A 19,355-nucleotide genomic window follows, 5' to 3' on the forward strand; every position below is an offset into this window, starting at 1 on the left:
GCTATGTTATTCGTCTTAAATTCGTGTTAAATATCATTTTATTTTGCAAAAGTTAGTCGATCGTAACAGTTGGCAACACTGCACGTCAGTTACAGTAAACTACTGATAAGTACTTCAAGGCGAATGCGTGTTTGATTACATTCGATGTAAAACATGAAAACTTTATTATATTCTTGTATAGTTGACAAAAAGAGAATATTTTAGTAGAATTTATGACTGAACGATCTAGATCTTTAACGTATAAACATGTTAATTTACGATGTTATGCACAAAGAAGCAGTATATCATTCAGTTGTTAGCAATCTTCGTAATTATGGCGTTAAATATCGGTTTAAAAAGAGTATGTTTAAAACCGAAAGAGTCGAAGGAATTAAACATATATCGAAGAAAGTTTTCAAGACTCCTTTGTCGTATCAACCGTTGGACGTTGTGAATCTGTCTTCGGGTGGTATTGTGCACGTGCCAGTTTTTGTCAGTCAAGCTGCAACCTTTTTAGAAAAACATATCGTTCAAGAAGGGTTGTTCAGAAAGGCGGGATCGCAGCTTCGACAAAAAGAATTAATAGTTCGTTTAGACAATGGTGGAACCTTGGGAGAAAAGCATAATGCAATCGACGTAGCAAATTGCTTAAAGACCTTCTTTAGAGACTTGCCGGAACCGTTAATTCCCTTTACTTATCATGATTTATTTGTGCACTGTGCCATGCTTAAAGTTTATCGTGTACAAGCATTATTGTTAGCTTGTATCCTTCTGCCACCACATCACCTCAATACTCTGGCATTTTTCATGGAGTTCTTGAGGAAGGTATCATTGTATGAAAAACAGAATAAAATGAGTATCGATAATCTAGCAAAAGTTATTGGACCAAATATCATGCCTCTGCAGGAAGCAACCATGTCAGCTGTACAAATGCGTCTTGAATTACATTTTATTGTCGTCAAGGTAATACATTTATCTTAATAAATTATAAATTTTAGTGATATTAGATTGTATTCATTCTATTCTATAAACATTATTATAGACTTTAATTGAAAATGCAGAAGGTATTGGAGTGTTACCAGATCATATAATGCAAGCTATTTCTATGGAAACTATTGGAAGCACAGATAATGAATTAGATGTGTCTGATTCTCGTTCAAAATCCAGAAAAAAGAAACACCGCAGTGGAAGCCTTACACGTAAGCCACATCTAAGTGCTTCCAACCTCAATCTAAGTATGTCTGCGAATCTGTTCATAGGAGTTTATTTCCTTAATAATAAACTTTCATTGCATGTAATAAAAAATAGGATGCCAATTTTTCAAGTATACATACATATACATAACTTTTTAATTTAGATAACTTGTTTGTTTAGGAATGTTTAATGGTTTAAAAAAGATTGTTGGCAAGAGTACTATACCTGATGATGATAATGCATCTGATAATCAGAGACTTTCTGGAAATTGTGATTTGTTACAAGCATCAAATAATAAATCTATAAAAAAAAGAAAAGTTGTTGAACGCTTGGATCCCTCAAGTACAAAGAAAAAGTGAGTGTCTAAATGTGACTGCTATGTATAATGTTTAAATTTTTTTTTATTATTTAATCTCTGTTTTAGAAGAGTTGTAGATAAAGCAGATAAATCCAAAAAAATGAGACTTAGTCTGGATCGTTTTGTACCAAGGAAGCCAGTAAGGATATTTACATATCTTGTTTAATAATCCATGTATATTTTTTATACATTTTATATTTTATTTTTTTTAGAAAACTGTAGACGAAGATCCAGAATCATCTACAAATAATTTTGATTTATATACAGAACGACGTTGGAGTTCTGTTTCTAATACGTGTGATTCAGAAAGGAAATGTAGAACGTATAGCGACGGTTCCTCGCAATTAAAATTAATTTTAAAAGATAACGAAGCAACAAACGAACTTCACACAGAATATAATAATATGTTCATTGATGCAGATGTTAATTTATCAGACGATAGCGACGAGCAGGTCTTGTTAACAAAAAAAGATGATAATAATATTAATAAACGTCAAAAGCACTTGAGTTCAAATTCGGAAGAATTACAAATTTTAAATAATTTCGATCAAATGCACTCATACCCGTTACAAGGAAAGCTGACTTTAAATAACTTTGAAACATATTCACACCTGGAAGTCACGTCTATGGGCAACGAATCCGAAGAATACGTTACGATACCTAAAAGCGAATACGAAGAAATTAAAAATAGGGTTTCAGCAATTGAATCGCGACTTTCTCAAGAGTTCGGTTGCGTAAATAATGAGGAAACCGCGAGTTTGTCGCCACATTCTGTGAAAAAAGTACAAACTGCATATGAAAAAACATTAGAAGAATCTTGTATCGAAAGTACAGCGACGACAGATTATTTAGCTAGAAAACTTGGAAAGGAGCTCAAAATAAGAAGATCAGGCGAGCCTAAGATCATAAGATCTCCTAGTGCTCGGAAGATAGGTAGTCTAAGAAGACGATCGCAAGACAGGATTATGAGGTGAATAAATCGTAATTTTATAATAATTTTTATTATTTATAAAAATTGTTTAATCTTTTTTTTAATTCGCAGTAAACGCGTTAGACGAACCGCTTCATGGCATATTTCTCATGGATCGAATTTACAGCAACTACAATCTAACCAAGAGTCAAATAATGGTTATCTTCATAATGAAGAAGCATTTTTGTCAAATCGTACAGAAGATCGCGCCCATTTACGACCTGTGTCTACCTCGCTTTGGGAAGAAGAAAAAAATAAAGCCGTACTGAATAATGTACGCAACGAATTTAATAGTGGAAAGATATATCCAACAAAACATGGTGTAAATTCTATTGGAACTGAAGCACTTCAACCAATAAAAAGTCGAACCCACACTACAGTACGACGAGTTTCCTCTTTCCATGGTAGCGAGCTTACAGATGGAGGAATGTTTTCTAACGAAAAAGTTGAAAAATTAAAAAAGACGAATAGTCAGCGTAACATTATTTTAAACAACGCGCATGCGACATTGACTCCAAAGTCTGATTGGAAAAAATCGAATATGCCCTGGAAAGATGCCGAGGGATATTTTAAATCAAAAAATCAATCGAATACCCCGGTTATCCAAACTGGCCGTGCGTCGATTGCAAAATTAAGGACCCAGAACGCAGGAATGGTATTGGCTAAGGCTAAATTGTTTGATGAATGTACAACAAAAGTACACGCCCAAAACACCGTGTCAAGTAAAAAGAACAATTGGCTAAGTACAAATAATAATCAATTTACAAATGCTCTAACAGGTTCTTGCGAAAGTACTGAATTATGTCGAAAATCGAGTAAAAATATGAAGAATAAAAGTACAAAATTGATATTTGAAAATTCTCCTTCCCATATCGCTATGGAAACAGAAGGCACAGCTTCGAATTTAAATCACCAAAAAACTAATTTGTGTTACTATATTCCTCAAGATTTTGGTATGAAAGTTTCCAATCCATTACAAGTAACTATGAATAAGCAACTCGACGTTGCATCTGATTTAGAACTTCATCAGAAAGAAAACGTGGTTGCAAAAGGCCTACCTTTAATAAATCAATTACCTACGGATACGATATTGCCTGAATCGAGATTAAGTATGTATAAATCCGATGGTAATACACTATGTAGAACTCCGCATATTAAGAAACCATTAACTGTAAAAACACCTAAAAGTGCTAAGACATTATCGAGAAAACCCAATGTAGATTCCCGTAGAACGCCTTTGAAAGCTGTTAGTCAATTGGGAACTCCGAAATACCAGAATCCTAAAAGTATATTAAAAACACCAAGGAGTGTTAGTAGACACGCGTAGTATGACAATGTACAAATCTGTTAAAAATGTGTTCTAAAATTTAAGCGTAAGTTTTCAAGCTTTTATATTAGTATAAATACAACAGTATCGATTCTAATATAGGATTCCATATAAGCAACAGAATATTTTTATTACACTTTCACTCAGAGTGCTCGTATAATTAGATGTATAATAAGTTGTTATACAAATTTATAGAAAGGAGAATGCTAATAAGCCTATAGTGTACGAGCCGAGTAAGTTCATCAAATGATTTTTATATAATTTATACTGATATGAAAGAATTGAAAATTTTAAGAAAAGAAACGACAAACTTTTATATTTTTCTTCACACCAAAAAGTTATATAAAATATTATTATTATTAAATTTTACTGTAGTGTTTGGTATGATATTGTCGAAATACTTTTAAATATAAAAAAGAAGCGTATGTATTTGTATACATGTTTCTCTTGTTTGATATTCCTATATTAGTGCCATTTAATAGAATGTATATTACCCATTTATAGAATGAATTTTGTCAATGTACCAGTGTTTTGTAAATTTTAATTAAATTTTTAATATATATTGTATCATTCACCTTTCATTTAATCACAAATTAAATTAGATAATTTTTGTTTGTGAGGTAAATGTACAAATGCCGAGGCATTCCACGTGGTTTAAATGTACCATAAACATAATACGTTTCTTTTACGTTCGACCAATCAGGTTGTACCGTCTGTCCCATCTCGGGCTGTCAAGTAAACGTAGTACACGTTTTTATATGTTCAAACAAATCAACTATGACACAAAAATCTTATATTGTTCGTGAAGCAAAAGTGGTCTTGGTTGGTCTCAGTCGGTCTCAGTCGTAAGATAAATAAGGTATGGGACGAGCAATAGTATTTGACAGATAGTTTTCTAGAAAATACTATCGTAAATGTAAATATATTCGCGATAGTTACGGATACTGTCGTTTTGATAACAGCGCCTCGTTGATTGTAGTCGAATCTACAGCTGTTGATAAGTAAATTGTTGGTACGATAAGTGTCAGAGAATATTTCGTCCGAGAGTAACAAGCCTTGGGTTGGAAAAGTAATCGACGCGAAGATGAGAGAGGCTGGAATAATGTTGATAAGTACAGCGTTAACATGCGCTGTAATAGGCAATGCTTATTATCAAAGAAAACAATTTTATCCGACAGTAGTTCACATAACCAAATCCAACCCCAGTATGACGGTAAATTTCGATGTTTTCTTTTCTAAATTTTCTTACTAAATTTAACCCCTTAGGCATAATATGATTTTCAGTTTCCTACTCCTTATGGCCAACAGGTATTTGAAAATTCAACTGAGACCATACAATCTGTTATGTAAATTCTTTTAACGTCTAAACAATCAATTTTGAGATGGTATTACTATAGAAAATGGAATGAACTGATCATTTTATGTTTCATGCTTGAGGGGTTAGTAGATGGTACAGATTTTAACAATTTCTTTGTATCTGTTACATTGAATGTAGGTAATCTACGCGCAAGGTTTAATTCTAGTGTTTATGATAAATGCTTTTCTTCGGAAGATATTTTTTGGTACTCTACGTGCTGCTGAACTTGAGGTAAATATATATTAAATTCTGTCAATCTTGATTTTTGAAATATACATTGTTCTATATGAAGAATTATTTATTTTTAGCATTTGTTGGAAAAAGTATGGTATGCAGTGACTGAGACTTGTCTAGCATTTACAGTGTTTAGAGATGACTTCAGTCCCAAATTTATAGCGTTATTCACGCTTCTCTTATTTTTGAAGTCATTTCATTGGTTAGCAGAAGATCGTGTAGATTATGTAAGTAATACGAATGTAAAAATGAAATTCTACTATATTTAATTTTTATTTTATTCATTTTCAGATGGAAAGAAGCCCAGTGATAACATGGCTGTTTCATCTTAGAATTGGTACTCTACTGGGATTTTTGTTTGCTATAAATTTAACTATGATTCATTATGCATATAATACAACAGCCACAAAAGGTCCTTCTGTACAACTTGTATTTGGTTTTGAATATGCTATACTTTTAACTGTTGTATTCAATATTAGTGTCAAGTATATACTACATACGATAGACCTACAAAGTGAAAATCCGTGGGACAACAAGCCAGTATTTCTGTTATACACAGAATTAATAATTGGGTTATTGAGGGTAAAAAAGATATTACACATATATATGCTTCAATTATATATAAAATATTTTTTAACGTATATATTTGTTTACATCAGGTTCTTTTATATGCTGCGTTTGTTACTCTCATGATCAAACTGTATACTTTACCCTTGTTTGCACTTCGCCCAATGTATTATACGATGCGAGACTTTAAAAAAGCTTTCCACGATATCGTGATGTCGCGCAGAGCTATTAGAAACATGAATACGCTATATCCAGATGCAACAGCAGAAGAATTGGCTGCAGCTGATAATGTTTGCATAATATGCAGGTATACATTCGTTTTAGTATGAAGTCCATGCTAGTACAATAATAAAAATGTAATTTAGACACTCACGCGTATGCATCATTGCAGGGAGGAGATGATAGCGGCGAGTAAAAAATTACCGTGTAATCATATTTTTCATACCGCTTGTCTTCGCTCTTGGTTTCAACGCCAGCAAACATGTCCTACTTGCCGTTTGAACATATTAAGACCAGTTACTAATAACCAAGGAACCAGGCAGCAGAATCAGCCACAGGCAGGACAACAAGCGCATCAAGCACCGCAAGCATTAAGATTCAATCCAATGGGTATGTACTCTTATTTTAGTATATTTATTTTTGTACAATCTTAACGAGAAAAATTATGATATTTATTTTTGTTACATGTAGTTCGAGTCTTACCTGCATTCTGGGCTGGATTGCAAGCTCCAGGAGCGGCACCGCAACAACAAGCTCCAGGAGCGACACCGCAACAACAAGATCAAAATAACGCTGGAAATACTGCTTCAACTTCATTTCAGAATTTAGCAGCTGGTGGTGTACCATTATTTCCACCCCCCTTTCCTACGATGGTACCATTACCTCCCATTCCTACGCCGCCACCTAATTTAACAGAACTGAGCGAAGAAGAACTTAGAGCAATGGAAGGTAATTTGCGGCAGGGCGTCGAAGCTAGGATACAAACGTTACAGAGAGTTCAGCTTTTACTGGATGCTGCCAGTGCGATGATGAACCAGTATCAAACGGCAGCTGCAACTGCTAAGTTCGTAAACACTTTCTATTTCTCGATATAACATTTAAATAACTTGATTATTATCGTATAATGTTTATCGTTATAGCATTCCAGTGCCAACTGCTACAAGCGATACGAACCGATACGTTGCATCGGATGTTTCTTCGATGGGACAACCAGGAACATCAAAAGAAACATGCTCTACAGTTGAAAACGAGCATCAACAAGTTCAAGCCGAGACGAATGTTCCTACTACAAATACTTCCAGTGAAAGTACGAGTACGTTAATAGGCACAAATAGTAACGATGTCGCTCCAGAATCATCGATTAGGAATGAGACGGAATCTTCGAGCGAACAGGATATGTTGCGGAGGCGTAGGTTACAAAAATTTTCAACTCAGCTCACAACAGAGTAAATGTTCGTAAAATTATGTGATAACTTGTGTAACATAATAGTTTGTACCTTGATTAATGACTGGCCTGGTTTGCAAATAAATATTTGAGGAATATGTAACAATTATAAATACGAGCTCGGAACTCAAATTTAAAGGCAGAAGTTAATATTACAATATCGATAATTGTGTATAAAATAATGATTTTAAAAAAAAAATATACGACACTTATTTTTTTTTTTATGTAAACTATTATAGAAAAAAATATAAACAGGCAAATTATAGAGTTTCAAATATTACATGTACCTTCAAAGTACTCGATTAGTTTGTGTTTGTATATATCCTTTACACAAAGTGATTTGCATAACTTTTGTATTCATTAAATTGCTTCTGTACTCTTTGTCTAAAAGTTATTCAAATCTCATTTTTAATCCCTATAACTTTTATATTCGAAATGTAGTATAAATTGTTTAATGGATTATTTTTCATTCAGGTTAATCTACAGATTTCGCGAATTATAGTACATTTTTAAGGAGTGCTTGTGTTTGTACATGGGGGTGGTAATATAATCGATTTAGATAACTGTCATTATATATAATAAATTTATTTGTCTATTTAATATTTTTGTTTTTATTATACAAATTTGTATACGTTGTAGTTCATCGAAGACAAAATTATCTGTAATAATTTTGAACAAAAAATTCGAATAAAAATATAGAATGTAACAAGTACAAAATAAATTATCTAACAAAATTTCGACAAGATTTAGGTTTACATAATTTAAACAAAATATTATTAAACTCGTTAGAAAAAGCATACCGATGTTGCATTTTTTGTTTAATACCATACAATCCGAATAAATAATATTTCTTATGTTGTAACGTTATTATACAAATTTCAACATACAATTGTGTTGCAAACAGTAATGCATGTAAATAATAATATCATTATGATTTTAGCATCTACGAACGTAAAAAAATGAAACAGATACATAAAAGAATAATCACTATCCGCAAACTTTTATTGATCAGTCGAAAGATAATTATAACCTCATTTTTCTACGCCGAAGATGCGCAAGCTCGATGTGATTATACCGAAAGTAGATCAGATCTTCTTAAACTTAAATCATGTATAATTTAACGATATCAATGTATCATTTTTGAATGAGGCATATTTTTTTTTATACATTCGAACACTACAATATACAATATAACATCGAACACCAAGGAACACTGAAATCGTTTACGTGATGTACAAATTGTTTTCGTTTATGTTAGTTATTATATATACATATACTTTTAAAGACTTTTAATTCAATAACTGTAGAACATAAACGACATAAATATGTATTTAATCCATATAATATTCTATATAAAATAGTACTAAGATTCTACATACAATGATGTATAAGGAATTCGATTGTTACTCGCGTTTGACTGCAAATTATTCGAAACAGTTTATGGAGTGTGATAAAGTACGAAATATTAGTATCATAAAAAAAGTACAGAATACCAATTACTCTTTAGTAATTGAATGAAATTCATTAGAAAAACACGTTCATTCCGACGTTTCGGCCAGAGGTTGTTGACCTTCTTCAGGGATAACAAGTATTTTCGATCTTAATTTACTTTCATAATTGTAGAAATAATGAATACCGGTATCTAATCTAATAAAATTCATGAAACACATCTATCTAAATACAGTAATATGCATATTATGAATTAGGATCTTATCTATAATTATCATTGCTAGAAAGTAATGTATTATATTAGTAATGTATTCATTCCTTTTAACACAATTTAACAACATTAATGTAATACATTTTACACGTAATTTTCTATCAATCACAATTATCGATAAGATTTTAATTCACAATATAAACATCAATATATGTATATAAATACATGTTTCACAGATTTCATTAGAATAGATATTTGCGTTTATTGTCACATTTCTAATTACGAAATGAAATTCAGATCACATAAATCGTTGAATCAGCAAAAAAGATTAATCGGTAGTTGGAGGATTTTAATGTTGAAAATTTCGTTGGAAAAGAACGTAGAAAATCGTATTGCGCGCGGAAAGCCGTGAGATACACGAGGCGAACCCCGTAGCGCGTTGTTGTGATCTAACATGGCGGAGTGTAGTGTTGTGGCTGTTCAGTGTCTATGTCAATTTTAGAGTGATTTTTCTTAATAAGAACGAAGAAACTGCCATGATTGGCGATCACTGTACCGCAGGGGATCGAGTTAAATAGTCACGTATTGATGAGTATTTGTATCGCAAAAGGACCGAGTTTAATTTGGGTTTCGTTTGTCGCGGGAACCGTACACAGCGGTGAGAGAGCACGCAGAGTGCCGTCTTCCCAGCAACAAATTTCTCTCCTGACCTTCCACGACGACAAGCTGGCCTTTCGAACCGACTCGACGCACGTTCGTGATCCCGTCGCGTTCCATACCTGCGACACGTGAAAGCGAAAACGTGCACGACGTGAGGTTTTCCCGCGCGTCCTGTGAGGTTTTCTTGGCGCAAGAATCAAGGCTTATGCAACGAAGAGCGCATAAACATCTATTACGGTAAACAATCTCGTTCCGTCAACCGAACATCAAGGCATGTGAGCTGGTCAACGGTCCGTTGTTGCTCTTTCGTATCTTAGGAATTGCTAGCGACGAAACTCGATGTATCATCCAGGCTCGTTAAAGGACGTATTGTACAATTAGTGGTGAAAGCTGAGCGAATAGATAGATCGGTGAAGTCTGTTGTTAATTATTAGATACAAGCAAAGATTCCTTATGGCGTGTTTATTAATTGACAGTCGTATCTTTGATTCACCAAAACTATTAGACCAGAATAATCATATGTACAAGTCAGAATCTTAAAGAAAGCGTGCGCTTGAATGTCTGTATCGGAGTAAAAAGCCTTAATGGGTTACAAGAGTCTGATTGACAGATCGATACATGCGGATTGTTGTGCATTTGTCGATTCATTGGAGAGTTGAAAAATTGTAAAGGTAGTTTGGAAAGCCAAAGAGCTGGTGAAAATAAAAAGGGATGCAAGGTTGTTGGTGATAATATTGAATAGTGTGCATCAGTTAGTTTTGCAATATGACGGATACACGCAGAAGAGTAAAATTGTATGCACTCAATGCAGACAGACAGTGGGATGATCGTGGTACAGGTCATGTTTCTTCTTCGTATGTAGATAGACTGAAAGGAATTTCACTTTTGGTCAGAGCAGAGAGCGATGGTTCTGTTTTGTTGGAGAGTAGAATACAGCCTGACACTGCATATCAAAAGCAACAGGTAAATTATTGTAAATTTTTAGATCAATATGAGATAGATATATTTATTTTCTTTTTTAGGATACATTAATTGTTTGGTCGGAAGGAGATAATTTTGATTTAGCCTTAAGTTTTCAAGAAAAGGCTGGCTGTGATGAAATCTGGGAGAAGATATGTCAAGTTCAAGGCAAAGATCCATCCGTTGAAATTACTCAAGATATTGTAGAAGAGTCAGAAGATGAACGGTTCGATGACATGTCGGATGCTGCACCTCCCATAGAACTGCCTCCATGTGAATTGAGTCGTTTGGAAGATATTAACGAACTAATAGGAAATTGCTTATCTTCTCAAATGAGGAAAGATAAATTGGCATTGGCTTTAGAAGCGGAGGGTTATATTAAAAAACTATTAAATCTGTTTCACACGTGCGAAGATTTAGAAAACATTGAAGGATTGCATCATCTTTATGACATATTTAAAAATATTTTCTTACTTAATAAAAACACATTATTTGAAGTTATGTTTAGCGATGATACAATTTTCGATGTTGTTGGATGTTTAGAATACGAGCCAACGTTACCTCAGCCAAAGAGGCATAGAGAATATCTTCGACAGTTAGCCAGATTTAAGCAAGCAATTCCCATTACAAACGCCGAACTGCTGGCTAAAATTCATCAAACGTATCGAGTTCAATACATTCAGGATGTAGTTTTACCAACTCCGAGTGTATTCGAAGATAATATGTTAAATACACTCAGTAGTTTTATATTTTTTAATAAGGTTGAAATAGTAACCCTGATACAGGACGACGAGAAATTCCTTACCGAACTATTCCGTCAGTTAACAGATGAAGCAACATCGGACAGCAAAAGACGCGATCTAGTTCTTTTCTTAAAAGAATTTTGTAACTTTTCTCAGAATCTTCAACCGCAAGGAAAGGAGGCCTTTTATAAAACTTTAACAGCTCTTGGTATTTTACCTGCATTAGAAATTACTCTGGCAATGAACGATGCCCAAACAAAAACAGCCAGTATAGATATATTGACTTATATAGTGGAATATTCTCAGAGCGTTGTTCGAGATTATACGCTACAACAAATAAATAATACTGAACAGGACCAAATGTTAATAAATGTAATAGTTGCTCAACTCGTCGGCGATACTGATCCAGAGTTGGGTGGAGCAGTACAACTAGCCGGTGTATTACGTCTGCTCCTCGATCCAGAGAACATGTTGGCTTCCGTTAACAAATCAGAAAAGACTGATTTCTTGAACTACTTCTACAAGAATAGTATTGGAACATTGATAGCGCCTCTTCTGGCAAACACTATTGGAGAGCGACCGGCAAGGGAAGATTATAGAACGGTGCAGCTTTTAGGCTTGATTTTAGAACTACTATCGTTTTGCGTGGAGCATCATACATACCACATTAAGAATTGCATATTAAACAAAGATCTGCTCAAACGGATACTGGTCTTGATGAAATCGACACACACGTTTTTAGTATTGTGTGCTCTGAGGTTTATGAGAAAGATTGTAGCTCTGAAAGATGAGTTTTATAATAGATATATCATCAAGGGGAATTTATTTGCACCTGTATTCGATGCATTTGTAAGAAACAATGGAAGATATAATCTATTGGATTCTGCTATTCTTGAAATGTTTGAGTTCATCAAATTGGTAAGTGGAGATTGCATCACTGTAACTAGTTTTATAAAATTACAATAGCTCATACTTTTAATGCATGCGTTTGTTTTATTTTTTTAGGAGGATATTAAATCCTTATGTTCACACGTTGTTGAAAATTTTTCGAAAGAATTGGAAGCAATCGATTATGTACAAACGTTTAAAGCTTTGAAATTAAGGTATGAACAACATCAAGACAAGTTAAAGGATCGAGACAGGACAGCTCTTGACAGGTACACGGATCTTCTATTAAAAGTTTTTACTGAAATTTGTTCTCAACATGGAAGTCATATATATTTATGTTTATGATTATTCAGTGTTCCATCCATATTGAGAAGTAGTAGTCGATACAGAAGGGACCAGAGACAGTTAGACGAAGAAGAAGAAATGTGGTTCAACGAAGAGGAAGACTTTGACGAGGGTGAAGCTGTCGTGCCCGCAGCAGCAGCAGATCTTGTGCCTCCGGCTTCAGCTAAGAAACAGTCGTCAACTTCAAATTCCGCACTTAATCCTGCTCTTGCAGATTCGAAAAGTCATCATCAACAGCAACAGCAACAGCAATCTGTGTTGAACAATAATACAGCTAATAATAACATTACCTCGCAGCAATCACAAATCAATAATAGTACAACAGCAACGAACGAATCTCCGATTACCTCGGAAGTGAATCCAAATTCGCCTATTGGCTCGGTAGAAAAAACTGGTACTGCATTATTTAAAAAGGTAAATTTCAGTTTTATAGTTTGTAGACGTATTAATTTCTTGATTTAAAATGCGTATTCAATAAAATATCTTCCAGGGCTTAGTCGATTACGAGGGTGATTCGGATGAAGAAGATGAGGACACGGAGGTAACACCTTCCCCGAAACGGCAAAGATTGTCATAGTAGGCAAACTGGAACAGAATGAGAAATTTGTGATTTTTAATCGCTACTACCATTGTTGGCCCTCTTACGTGCACAAAGGACTTGATCCGGAGATCGTACAATCAACCTTTCTTAAAAGATGAATCGTTCTTTTTAAGTGAGTGGACACCAGGATACGTGTTTATAATGTGGTGGTAATTGACGTACCTCGTTGTGTTGGGTTGTGTATAATATATGAAAGCACCGGTACTGAACGCAGGTGGGTGAAAGGGGTCTAAGAAATGGGATGTATGTAATTGAAAAAGCAAAACGAACGATGAACCAATGCGATACGAAGGAAGAGAGAACTTTCTTTAAGAGAAACACGATGGTAAAATTGTGTAACAATGTATGACCACACGAGTGTTAACAGTAAAAAAAAAAAATTTTAAAAGAAATAGTCCATTCCACGTTATCTGGAAACACCCCATGTACTAGGAGAAATTATTTCATGAATAGGCTAAGAAACTCTAGCCAGGCCTAGTGGTTCTTGCAAGTACAGACTTCTGAGCGTGTGCTTGGATTCATGTAATAATGAAATTGTGACTGTACGTCGTACATACATCTACTAAGAAGAAACTTATTATGTAAAAACAAAAAAAATCACATGTAAAAGTACATGATGTACCCGCACAAAAAACAACTGAGTGTTTTGTTTTGCCATCCATAAATTTCGTAATTCGTGTGATGGGCAATTAAGACCTGTCCTTTAAGGGGATTAGACATCATGAAACTTTATCCAATTTAACAGAAGTAGTATTTAGTTTGTATATATATGTATATTTGTAACGATTGTAAAACAACCATTCGTGGGTTAAGCAGAGAATATGCGATTCCTTTACAAATTCAGTTCCCTTTAAGGTTCTTTAAATGAGCTTTTCGGTTGTCAATGTAAGTAGTAGAAATTGTACAATAAACATTTGATTTGTGTATATTTACCAGTTTGCACTTCATGCCCGATATTATTCCTCGATGTAAAAAGTATAATGTGAAAGTGTCTTGCAATTTTTGAACATTAAATATAACTATCCTATTCATATAAATTATTCGTAACTATATGGGCAGAATAGGTCGCCTGGCATTATTGTGCTTTGTAAAAAAAAAGGAAAAAAAAAAATCATTACGTATATTTGTGCAACTTCATTCTTGCGAAATTTCATTATGTATACATTTATAACGTTGCGTGGTTTCATCTAAATTATTTCTAACGACGTAACAAATCTTTTTTTTCTTTCGTGACTCGTAACCGTTAACAAATACTCAAGATTCAGAAAGAAAGAAGAAAAAAACATTGAGAGCGTTAACACCTCGAAATTGTAGGCTGACGCTTACCAAAATTTATTTTTAACACGTCATATCATGATAAACAGAAGTTCATTGATCTAAGTCAGCTCCAGATAAAAGTGTCTACTTAGTTTTAACTATCGATACAACCGAGAAGGCTGGTATTAAGATATATATATTTATCTATATATTTTTTAAATTGATCTCGATGTCGTTTCACTGAGATGTTTTCTACGTTAATATTATTTTAACGCGTGCCCCCGATCGATTAAGTTAACTCGAACAAAGCATAAGAAAAAAAAAGCAGGAGTATTATAAGCTAATGTATAGATTTTTCACGACACAACCGATACCCAACAGAGTTTCTAAGACTGCTTTAGAACTGTATGTATATTGGATATTTCGTAAATAGCATAACGTACGCGTATGCACGCCCATGCATATATATATATATTAACTTATGATACCGAGAGAAAACAGAATCTTGGAAGTTAATTCAGTTACGATACGAGTAGAACACTTGTGAATATCCAAGTAGGCAAATTCACTGGAGCTGAATGCGATATATGTACATAGAAGACAGAGAGTGCAACTTGGACTGACCATAGAGAGAAAGGAATGTAACAAAGGCTAAATATTAATTAAGAGGATATCGAATAACGTTGTTCTTTATGTGTTTCACATATATAGTCACGATTTATTCGATATAACAAGGGACGAAATAATATTGTTAGACAGAGAAAAAGAAACGCTAAGTCGTCAACGTGTATGGGAATGTAAGTAAAGAGAGAGAGAGGGAGAGAGAGAAAAAGCGAGGGGAAAAAAGTGAAGAATCGATATCGAAGTGATATTAGAGTAAAAAGCGCGGTCGTGTATGCTATTTAAGCTAAATTTAATACATACTTATATGGAGTGTTTCAGACTTGTTCGTTGTCGCATCGCTTTCATTGCTGTTCTTTTTATTTAACGTTCCTGTCACCCATTGCTGGTGCCTTCGAACTGCGTATTTAACATAATTTTTGCTATTCCTTTTGTCAAATCTTGAGTACAAGCCGAGGCTTCCTACGTCTCTACATAGGAACACGTTATTTAAGTATTCGAGCATTTAGGAGAGGCGAGATTCTACGTTAAGTTTCTCCGTTAGAGAATGGACAAGTTTAAGTTTTTCGATCGATTAGGATCGAAGTTACGCATAAAAAGTAAAAAGAGTATTCCGGAACGATTTGTTACAGCAGGTGCGTTCGATATGTAACCGAGTACCGTTTATCATTGTTGAGAATATTCTTATTTCGGTGTCCCCTTGTCGATGGAGAAAACTCTAAAACATTCTGTGTAAGATCAGTGCCGAGGATCGCAGATAGAAATTTTACAACCGTCACATCGATGTAATGTTAATTACATGATAAAAAAAAAAAAAAAGCATTGCACACATTGTACAATACCACGTGTTAATAATCTAATGCGTTTTAATTATATATATACATATATATATACAAAATATATATAAAAAAAAACGACAGAGCGAGACGCTTTTTCTCTGATATATATATATACATATGTATGTATAAATATATATATACACAGAAAAAGACAACTTTTTATATGAGAAGCTATTCGTAAAACGAGTGAATTAAGAGCAAGTATAAGGAAAAAAAAAATAATGGACTGTTCTGTGTGTAGTATGGTAATAGTTGAATGGAGGAGCAAGTGAAAAACGAATATTTTGCATTTTATTCCAGTAAAGTATGAACGATTGATCAGACGAGCTAGACGAGAATTAAATGCGATATTTATAGCGGAGTACGAGCGACAAACATTTTCTCGGGAATCGTGAACTCGCGTCTCTTTAATATTTATAATGTTTCAAAGTTATCTTTCGGTTAGTTGAATTACAAGCGAATTAATAGCACGGTTTATTGTACGATACAAGGTTTACATCGATACACTTTCTTTATGCCAGTTTACCGTAACACGGAGAAACAAATCCTAGACGTCGAAGTAACGGTCGCTCGTATTCCGTCAAAAATCCATTTCGTTCTTTATAATCGGACGGCTAAGAGACGCGAGAATGATAAATGTGCGTTACACGGAATAGAAGTGTGTTGTAGAAGTGCGGAGAATATTTAATTAAATAAAACCTAAAATTAGAAGAATTGGTTAACGAACGGAGTTGTAACTTACCTCAATGTTTAATCGGAAGGAAAATGCGTTCCTTTGTATGGATGTAATCGTCATCAGTTTTAGTTCTACCGTCATTGTGATTTATAATACTTATGCTATTAGATAATTATATGTAAAAAAAGATTTTTCAACGTACATTGCCGCTTGTCTCTTTCGCTGAAGCATTTTTAACGTTACACGATTTACGTTGTTTCACGTTTTCTTTGTATTTACGTAAAAGGGAATCCGAGCGGATACAACTATGCGCGTGAGTATAGGAAACTGACGATTTACAAAGTATCGGTGACGCACCCGAACAGTAAACGCAACCGTTCCGCTTTTTATTTATATAGATCGGATTTTCTTGACAGCCGTGCAAATAATTACAACGAAACATTCATTTTGGTTGTAACTTAATTTTACCAACGATCAAATCGAAAGACGCGTCGAACGCCCGAGAGGAAATAGTGCAAATGACCTTAAAATCTTTGTATGATTTCATCGGTACTTACGAGCGGAAATAGTGCAACCGTAACGCTATGTTTCTAACGCTTTACTTAGAAAGTACTATCCCCGTCGATGCAATTACCAAGAACGCATTTACCAAGAACTCATGTAAAACTAAACAGCTTTTAGGAGAATTCCTCATTCCTTCATCGTTTCGGACGCGTCTATAAGGCACCTCTATTTTATAATTCGGCTCGGTATTTTACCCATTACGACGTACAGCGTTATTATTTCATTCGAGCTTTTTATACTTTATACTTTAATTCGCCGAGAAGAAATATTCCCGTCGCCCTGTTCAAGTTCTAAAAATCTATCCTTACCATTTTCACGGCGAAACGTTATCATCGCGAGCTTACCTCTCGCATGATCGCGAAGTTCAGTGAAATCGGTACGCAAAATTTCCGAGGATTATTATTAGTTCGTTTGCTTACGCACAACCTCGGCTTGGAGGCGAGCCGCGAGTGCTTTGCGTACTTGAAGTATGGACGGTTCCAGAGGTATCGGTAATTTTAGTTCTCGTTCCCCCTTTATGGTCGCTTCGGCGACCGTCCTGGCTGAACTCGGTCGCGTCGAATTCATCTCTAGCCGTTGACTTCTCGCCTCCTTCTTCAAGGCCACCAACTTGTCTCGTCTGGCCTTCAGATAAGCCTGCCTCTTCTTCATGTCCTCCTCCGACACCTGAAACGTTCGGATCTCTAAAATGAACCGTTACTTGAAAGGTGAGAGAGCACGTCACGTTATCGGAACGTCATTGTACATTTTGTTCTTCCGATTTCGACTCGTCCGACGACGTCGGTTCGAGCGGGATCGTTCTTTCTACTTTCGAAGTACTCTCTATTTCATCATGTTCTTTATCTTCTTCCTCAGTTGGCGACGACAGGGACTCCGTTTCCGGCGTCTTGTCCTGCTGCGACGCCTTCAGAGCTTCTTCCAACAGGGCTCTCTCGTTGTTGTATTTGGCCGTCAACCGCTCGTGCTCCTTGATCAGCGACGTCTCCGACGCCTCTATATCCTGCTCTTCCTCTGGATCATCGTCCAGAGCGTGTTTCCTGTGAACAGGTTTATTTCAATAATTCTTATTCACCCAGACCCTCGGAAGACCCTCTCAGACCCTTCGACCCAAAATCTAGAACCTCGAGTATCCCAAAAACCTAACTGAATTATTTCTTCCATGACCAAGGTGTCGTCGTGCGATCCGTCCGTTTCATACATCAAGGAGGCTGGCGTCAGACCGTACTTCTGCTCGATCACGTTCAGAGCCTGCAACTGCAGTTCCAAGTTCTTCTGTATCATCATCCTCTTGAATATCTCGTACTCGTTCGCAGCCCATATCTGCTCGAACAGGTTCTAGAAAATATAACGAAAGAGTCACTACGAGACAAGTTTCGCATGTTTATTAGTTTGTTACTCTCGTATGCCGAAAGAAATGTACCGCCTTTCTCCAGGAATTGTTATGTAAAGCGAGCGAAAGTTGGAGCGAAATGTCGTTCTACAATAAGCGAAAAGCAAAGAGCTATCCGTGCGGCGACTACTTCGACCGTTGCGTAAGAAAATTCGACAGGAAAATTCGACTACTTCGACGTTTCTCCTCGTTTCGACTTACTTGTTGGAACTGTATAGGCATTTTCGTGTATTTGTTCACGGTACAAGCGTACTCGAATTGCTCCGGAGTGATTCCCATGTCTTCCATGAAACAACCGAGCAATAAATCCACCAAATTTTTGTACTCTTGATATATCTTCTGGTACTCGTCGTTTTCCTCTATGTCCGCTTCGAATACTGCGTGAGATCATAGAAAACAAAAGTGAAAAGGCTTCGAACAACGTTGACGGACGCGTAGAGAACAAGCCAACGGGAAAATCGTTTGTCGACGTAGAAAGATCGTTGCCGAAGAGACTCACTGAGCGACTTTTCCTCTATGAAGGTAATCAGAGGCGCGGACCAAACCGGGCCCTGAAGAAACCCGATCAGGGAGTCGAAGACCCAGGCGCTGTCGTCTTTGTCGTTCATTATGCACTGATGCGGGAATTTTATTATGCGAACGATCGATCCTCGATGGAATCCGCGCTTATATTGCGTCTCCTTAAAGCGTAGTCATAGTTACCAAATGGCAAAACACTTTG

At 35.4% G+C, this 19,355-nt stretch overlaps 4 protein-coding genes and 1 long non-coding RNA gene across 8 annotated transcripts; 4 read left to right on the forward strand and 1 right to left on the reverse strand.

The window, feature by feature from the left end:
• The first annotated feature begins 106 nt into the window (after positions 1-106).
• Positions 107-4,265, forward strand: LOC128879475 (rho GTPase-activating protein 11A-like). 3 transcript variants are annotated; one of them, XM_054128644.1, is made up of 6 exons: positions 107-942; positions 1,022-1,214; positions 1,354-1,528; positions 1,598-1,670; positions 1,744-2,501; positions 2,574-4,265. In XM_054128644.1, exons 1-6 carry the CDS (start codon positions 247-249, stop codon positions 3,826-3,828), a joined length of 3,150 nt encoding a protein of 1,049 aa, XP_053984619.1. In that variant the 5' UTR covers positions 107-246; the 3' UTR covers positions 3,829-4,265. The 3 variants fall into 3 exon arrangements, with proteins under 3 accessions (XP_053984619.1, XP_053984620.1, XP_053984621.1); XM_054128645.1 differs by having other exon boundaries at positions 1,601-1,670; XM_054128646.1 differs by having other exon boundaries at positions 1,022-1,178.
• A 269-nt stretch (positions 4,266-4,534) lies between these two features.
• On the forward strand, positions 4,535-8,030 carry LOC128879477 (E3 ubiquitin-protein ligase synoviolin A). 2 transcript variants are annotated; one of them, XM_054128649.1, is made up of 9 exons: positions 4,535-4,687; positions 4,808-5,041; positions 5,324-5,416; positions 5,494-5,646; positions 5,711-6,001; positions 6,079-6,293; positions 6,378-6,595; positions 6,677-7,049; positions 7,126-8,030. In XM_054128649.1, exons 2-9 carry the CDS (start codon positions 4,913-4,915, stop codon positions 7,433-7,435), a joined length of 1,782 nt encoding a protein of 593 aa, XP_053984624.1. In that variant the 5' UTR covers positions 4,535-4,687; positions 4,808-4,912; the 3' UTR covers positions 7,436-8,030. The 2 variants fall into 2 exon arrangements, with proteins under 2 accessions (XP_053984624.1, XP_053984625.1); XM_054128650.1 differs by having other exon boundaries at positions 4,551-4,687; positions 4,791-5,041.
• Positions 8,031-9,515: 1,485 nt separating this feature from the next.
• LOC128879863 (serine/threonine-protein phosphatase 4 regulatory subunit 3) lies at positions 9,516-16,726 on the forward strand. Its single transcript, XM_054129404.1, has 5 exons — positions 9,516-10,713; positions 10,773-12,371; positions 12,459-12,610; positions 12,695-13,100; positions 13,177-16,726. Exons 1-5 carry the CDS (start codon positions 10,516-10,518, stop codon positions 13,261-13,263), a joined length of 2,442 nt encoding a protein of 813 aa, XP_053985379.1. The 5' UTR covers positions 9,516-10,515; the 3' UTR covers positions 13,264-16,726.
• LOC128879866 (cilia- and flagella-associated protein 36) lies at positions 12,799-19,269 on the reverse strand. The gene is made up of 7 exons (XM_054129410.1): positions 19,134-19,269; positions 18,836-19,011; positions 18,389-18,579; positions 17,990-18,281; positions 16,747-17,910; positions 13,034-13,271; positions 12,799-12,939 (listed from the first exon to the last, which is right to left on the reverse strand). Exons 1-5 carry the CDS (start codon positions 19,240-19,242, stop codon positions 17,647-17,649), a joined length of 1,032 nt encoding a protein of 343 aa, XP_053985385.1. The 5' UTR covers positions 19,243-19,269; the 3' UTR covers positions 12,799-12,939; positions 13,034-13,271; positions 16,747-17,646.
• LOC128879871 (uncharacterized) lies at positions 17,822-19,238 on the forward strand. The gene is made up of 3 exons (XR_008457711.1): positions 17,822-17,951; positions 18,100-18,291; positions 18,413-19,238. It is a non-coding gene; the product is annotated as an uncharacterized LOC128879871 (long non-coding RNA).
• Positions 19,270-19,355: the final 86 nt, after the last annotated feature.

The sequence above is a fragment of the Hylaeus volcanicus genome, chromosome 7, assembly GCF_026283585.1.
Source record: "Hylaeus volcanicus isolate JK05 chromosome 7, UHH_iyHylVolc1.0_haploid, whole genome shotgun sequence".
Classification (NCBI taxonomy): domain Eukaryota; kingdom Metazoa; phylum Arthropoda; class Insecta; order Hymenoptera; family Colletidae; genus Hylaeus; species Hylaeus volcanicus.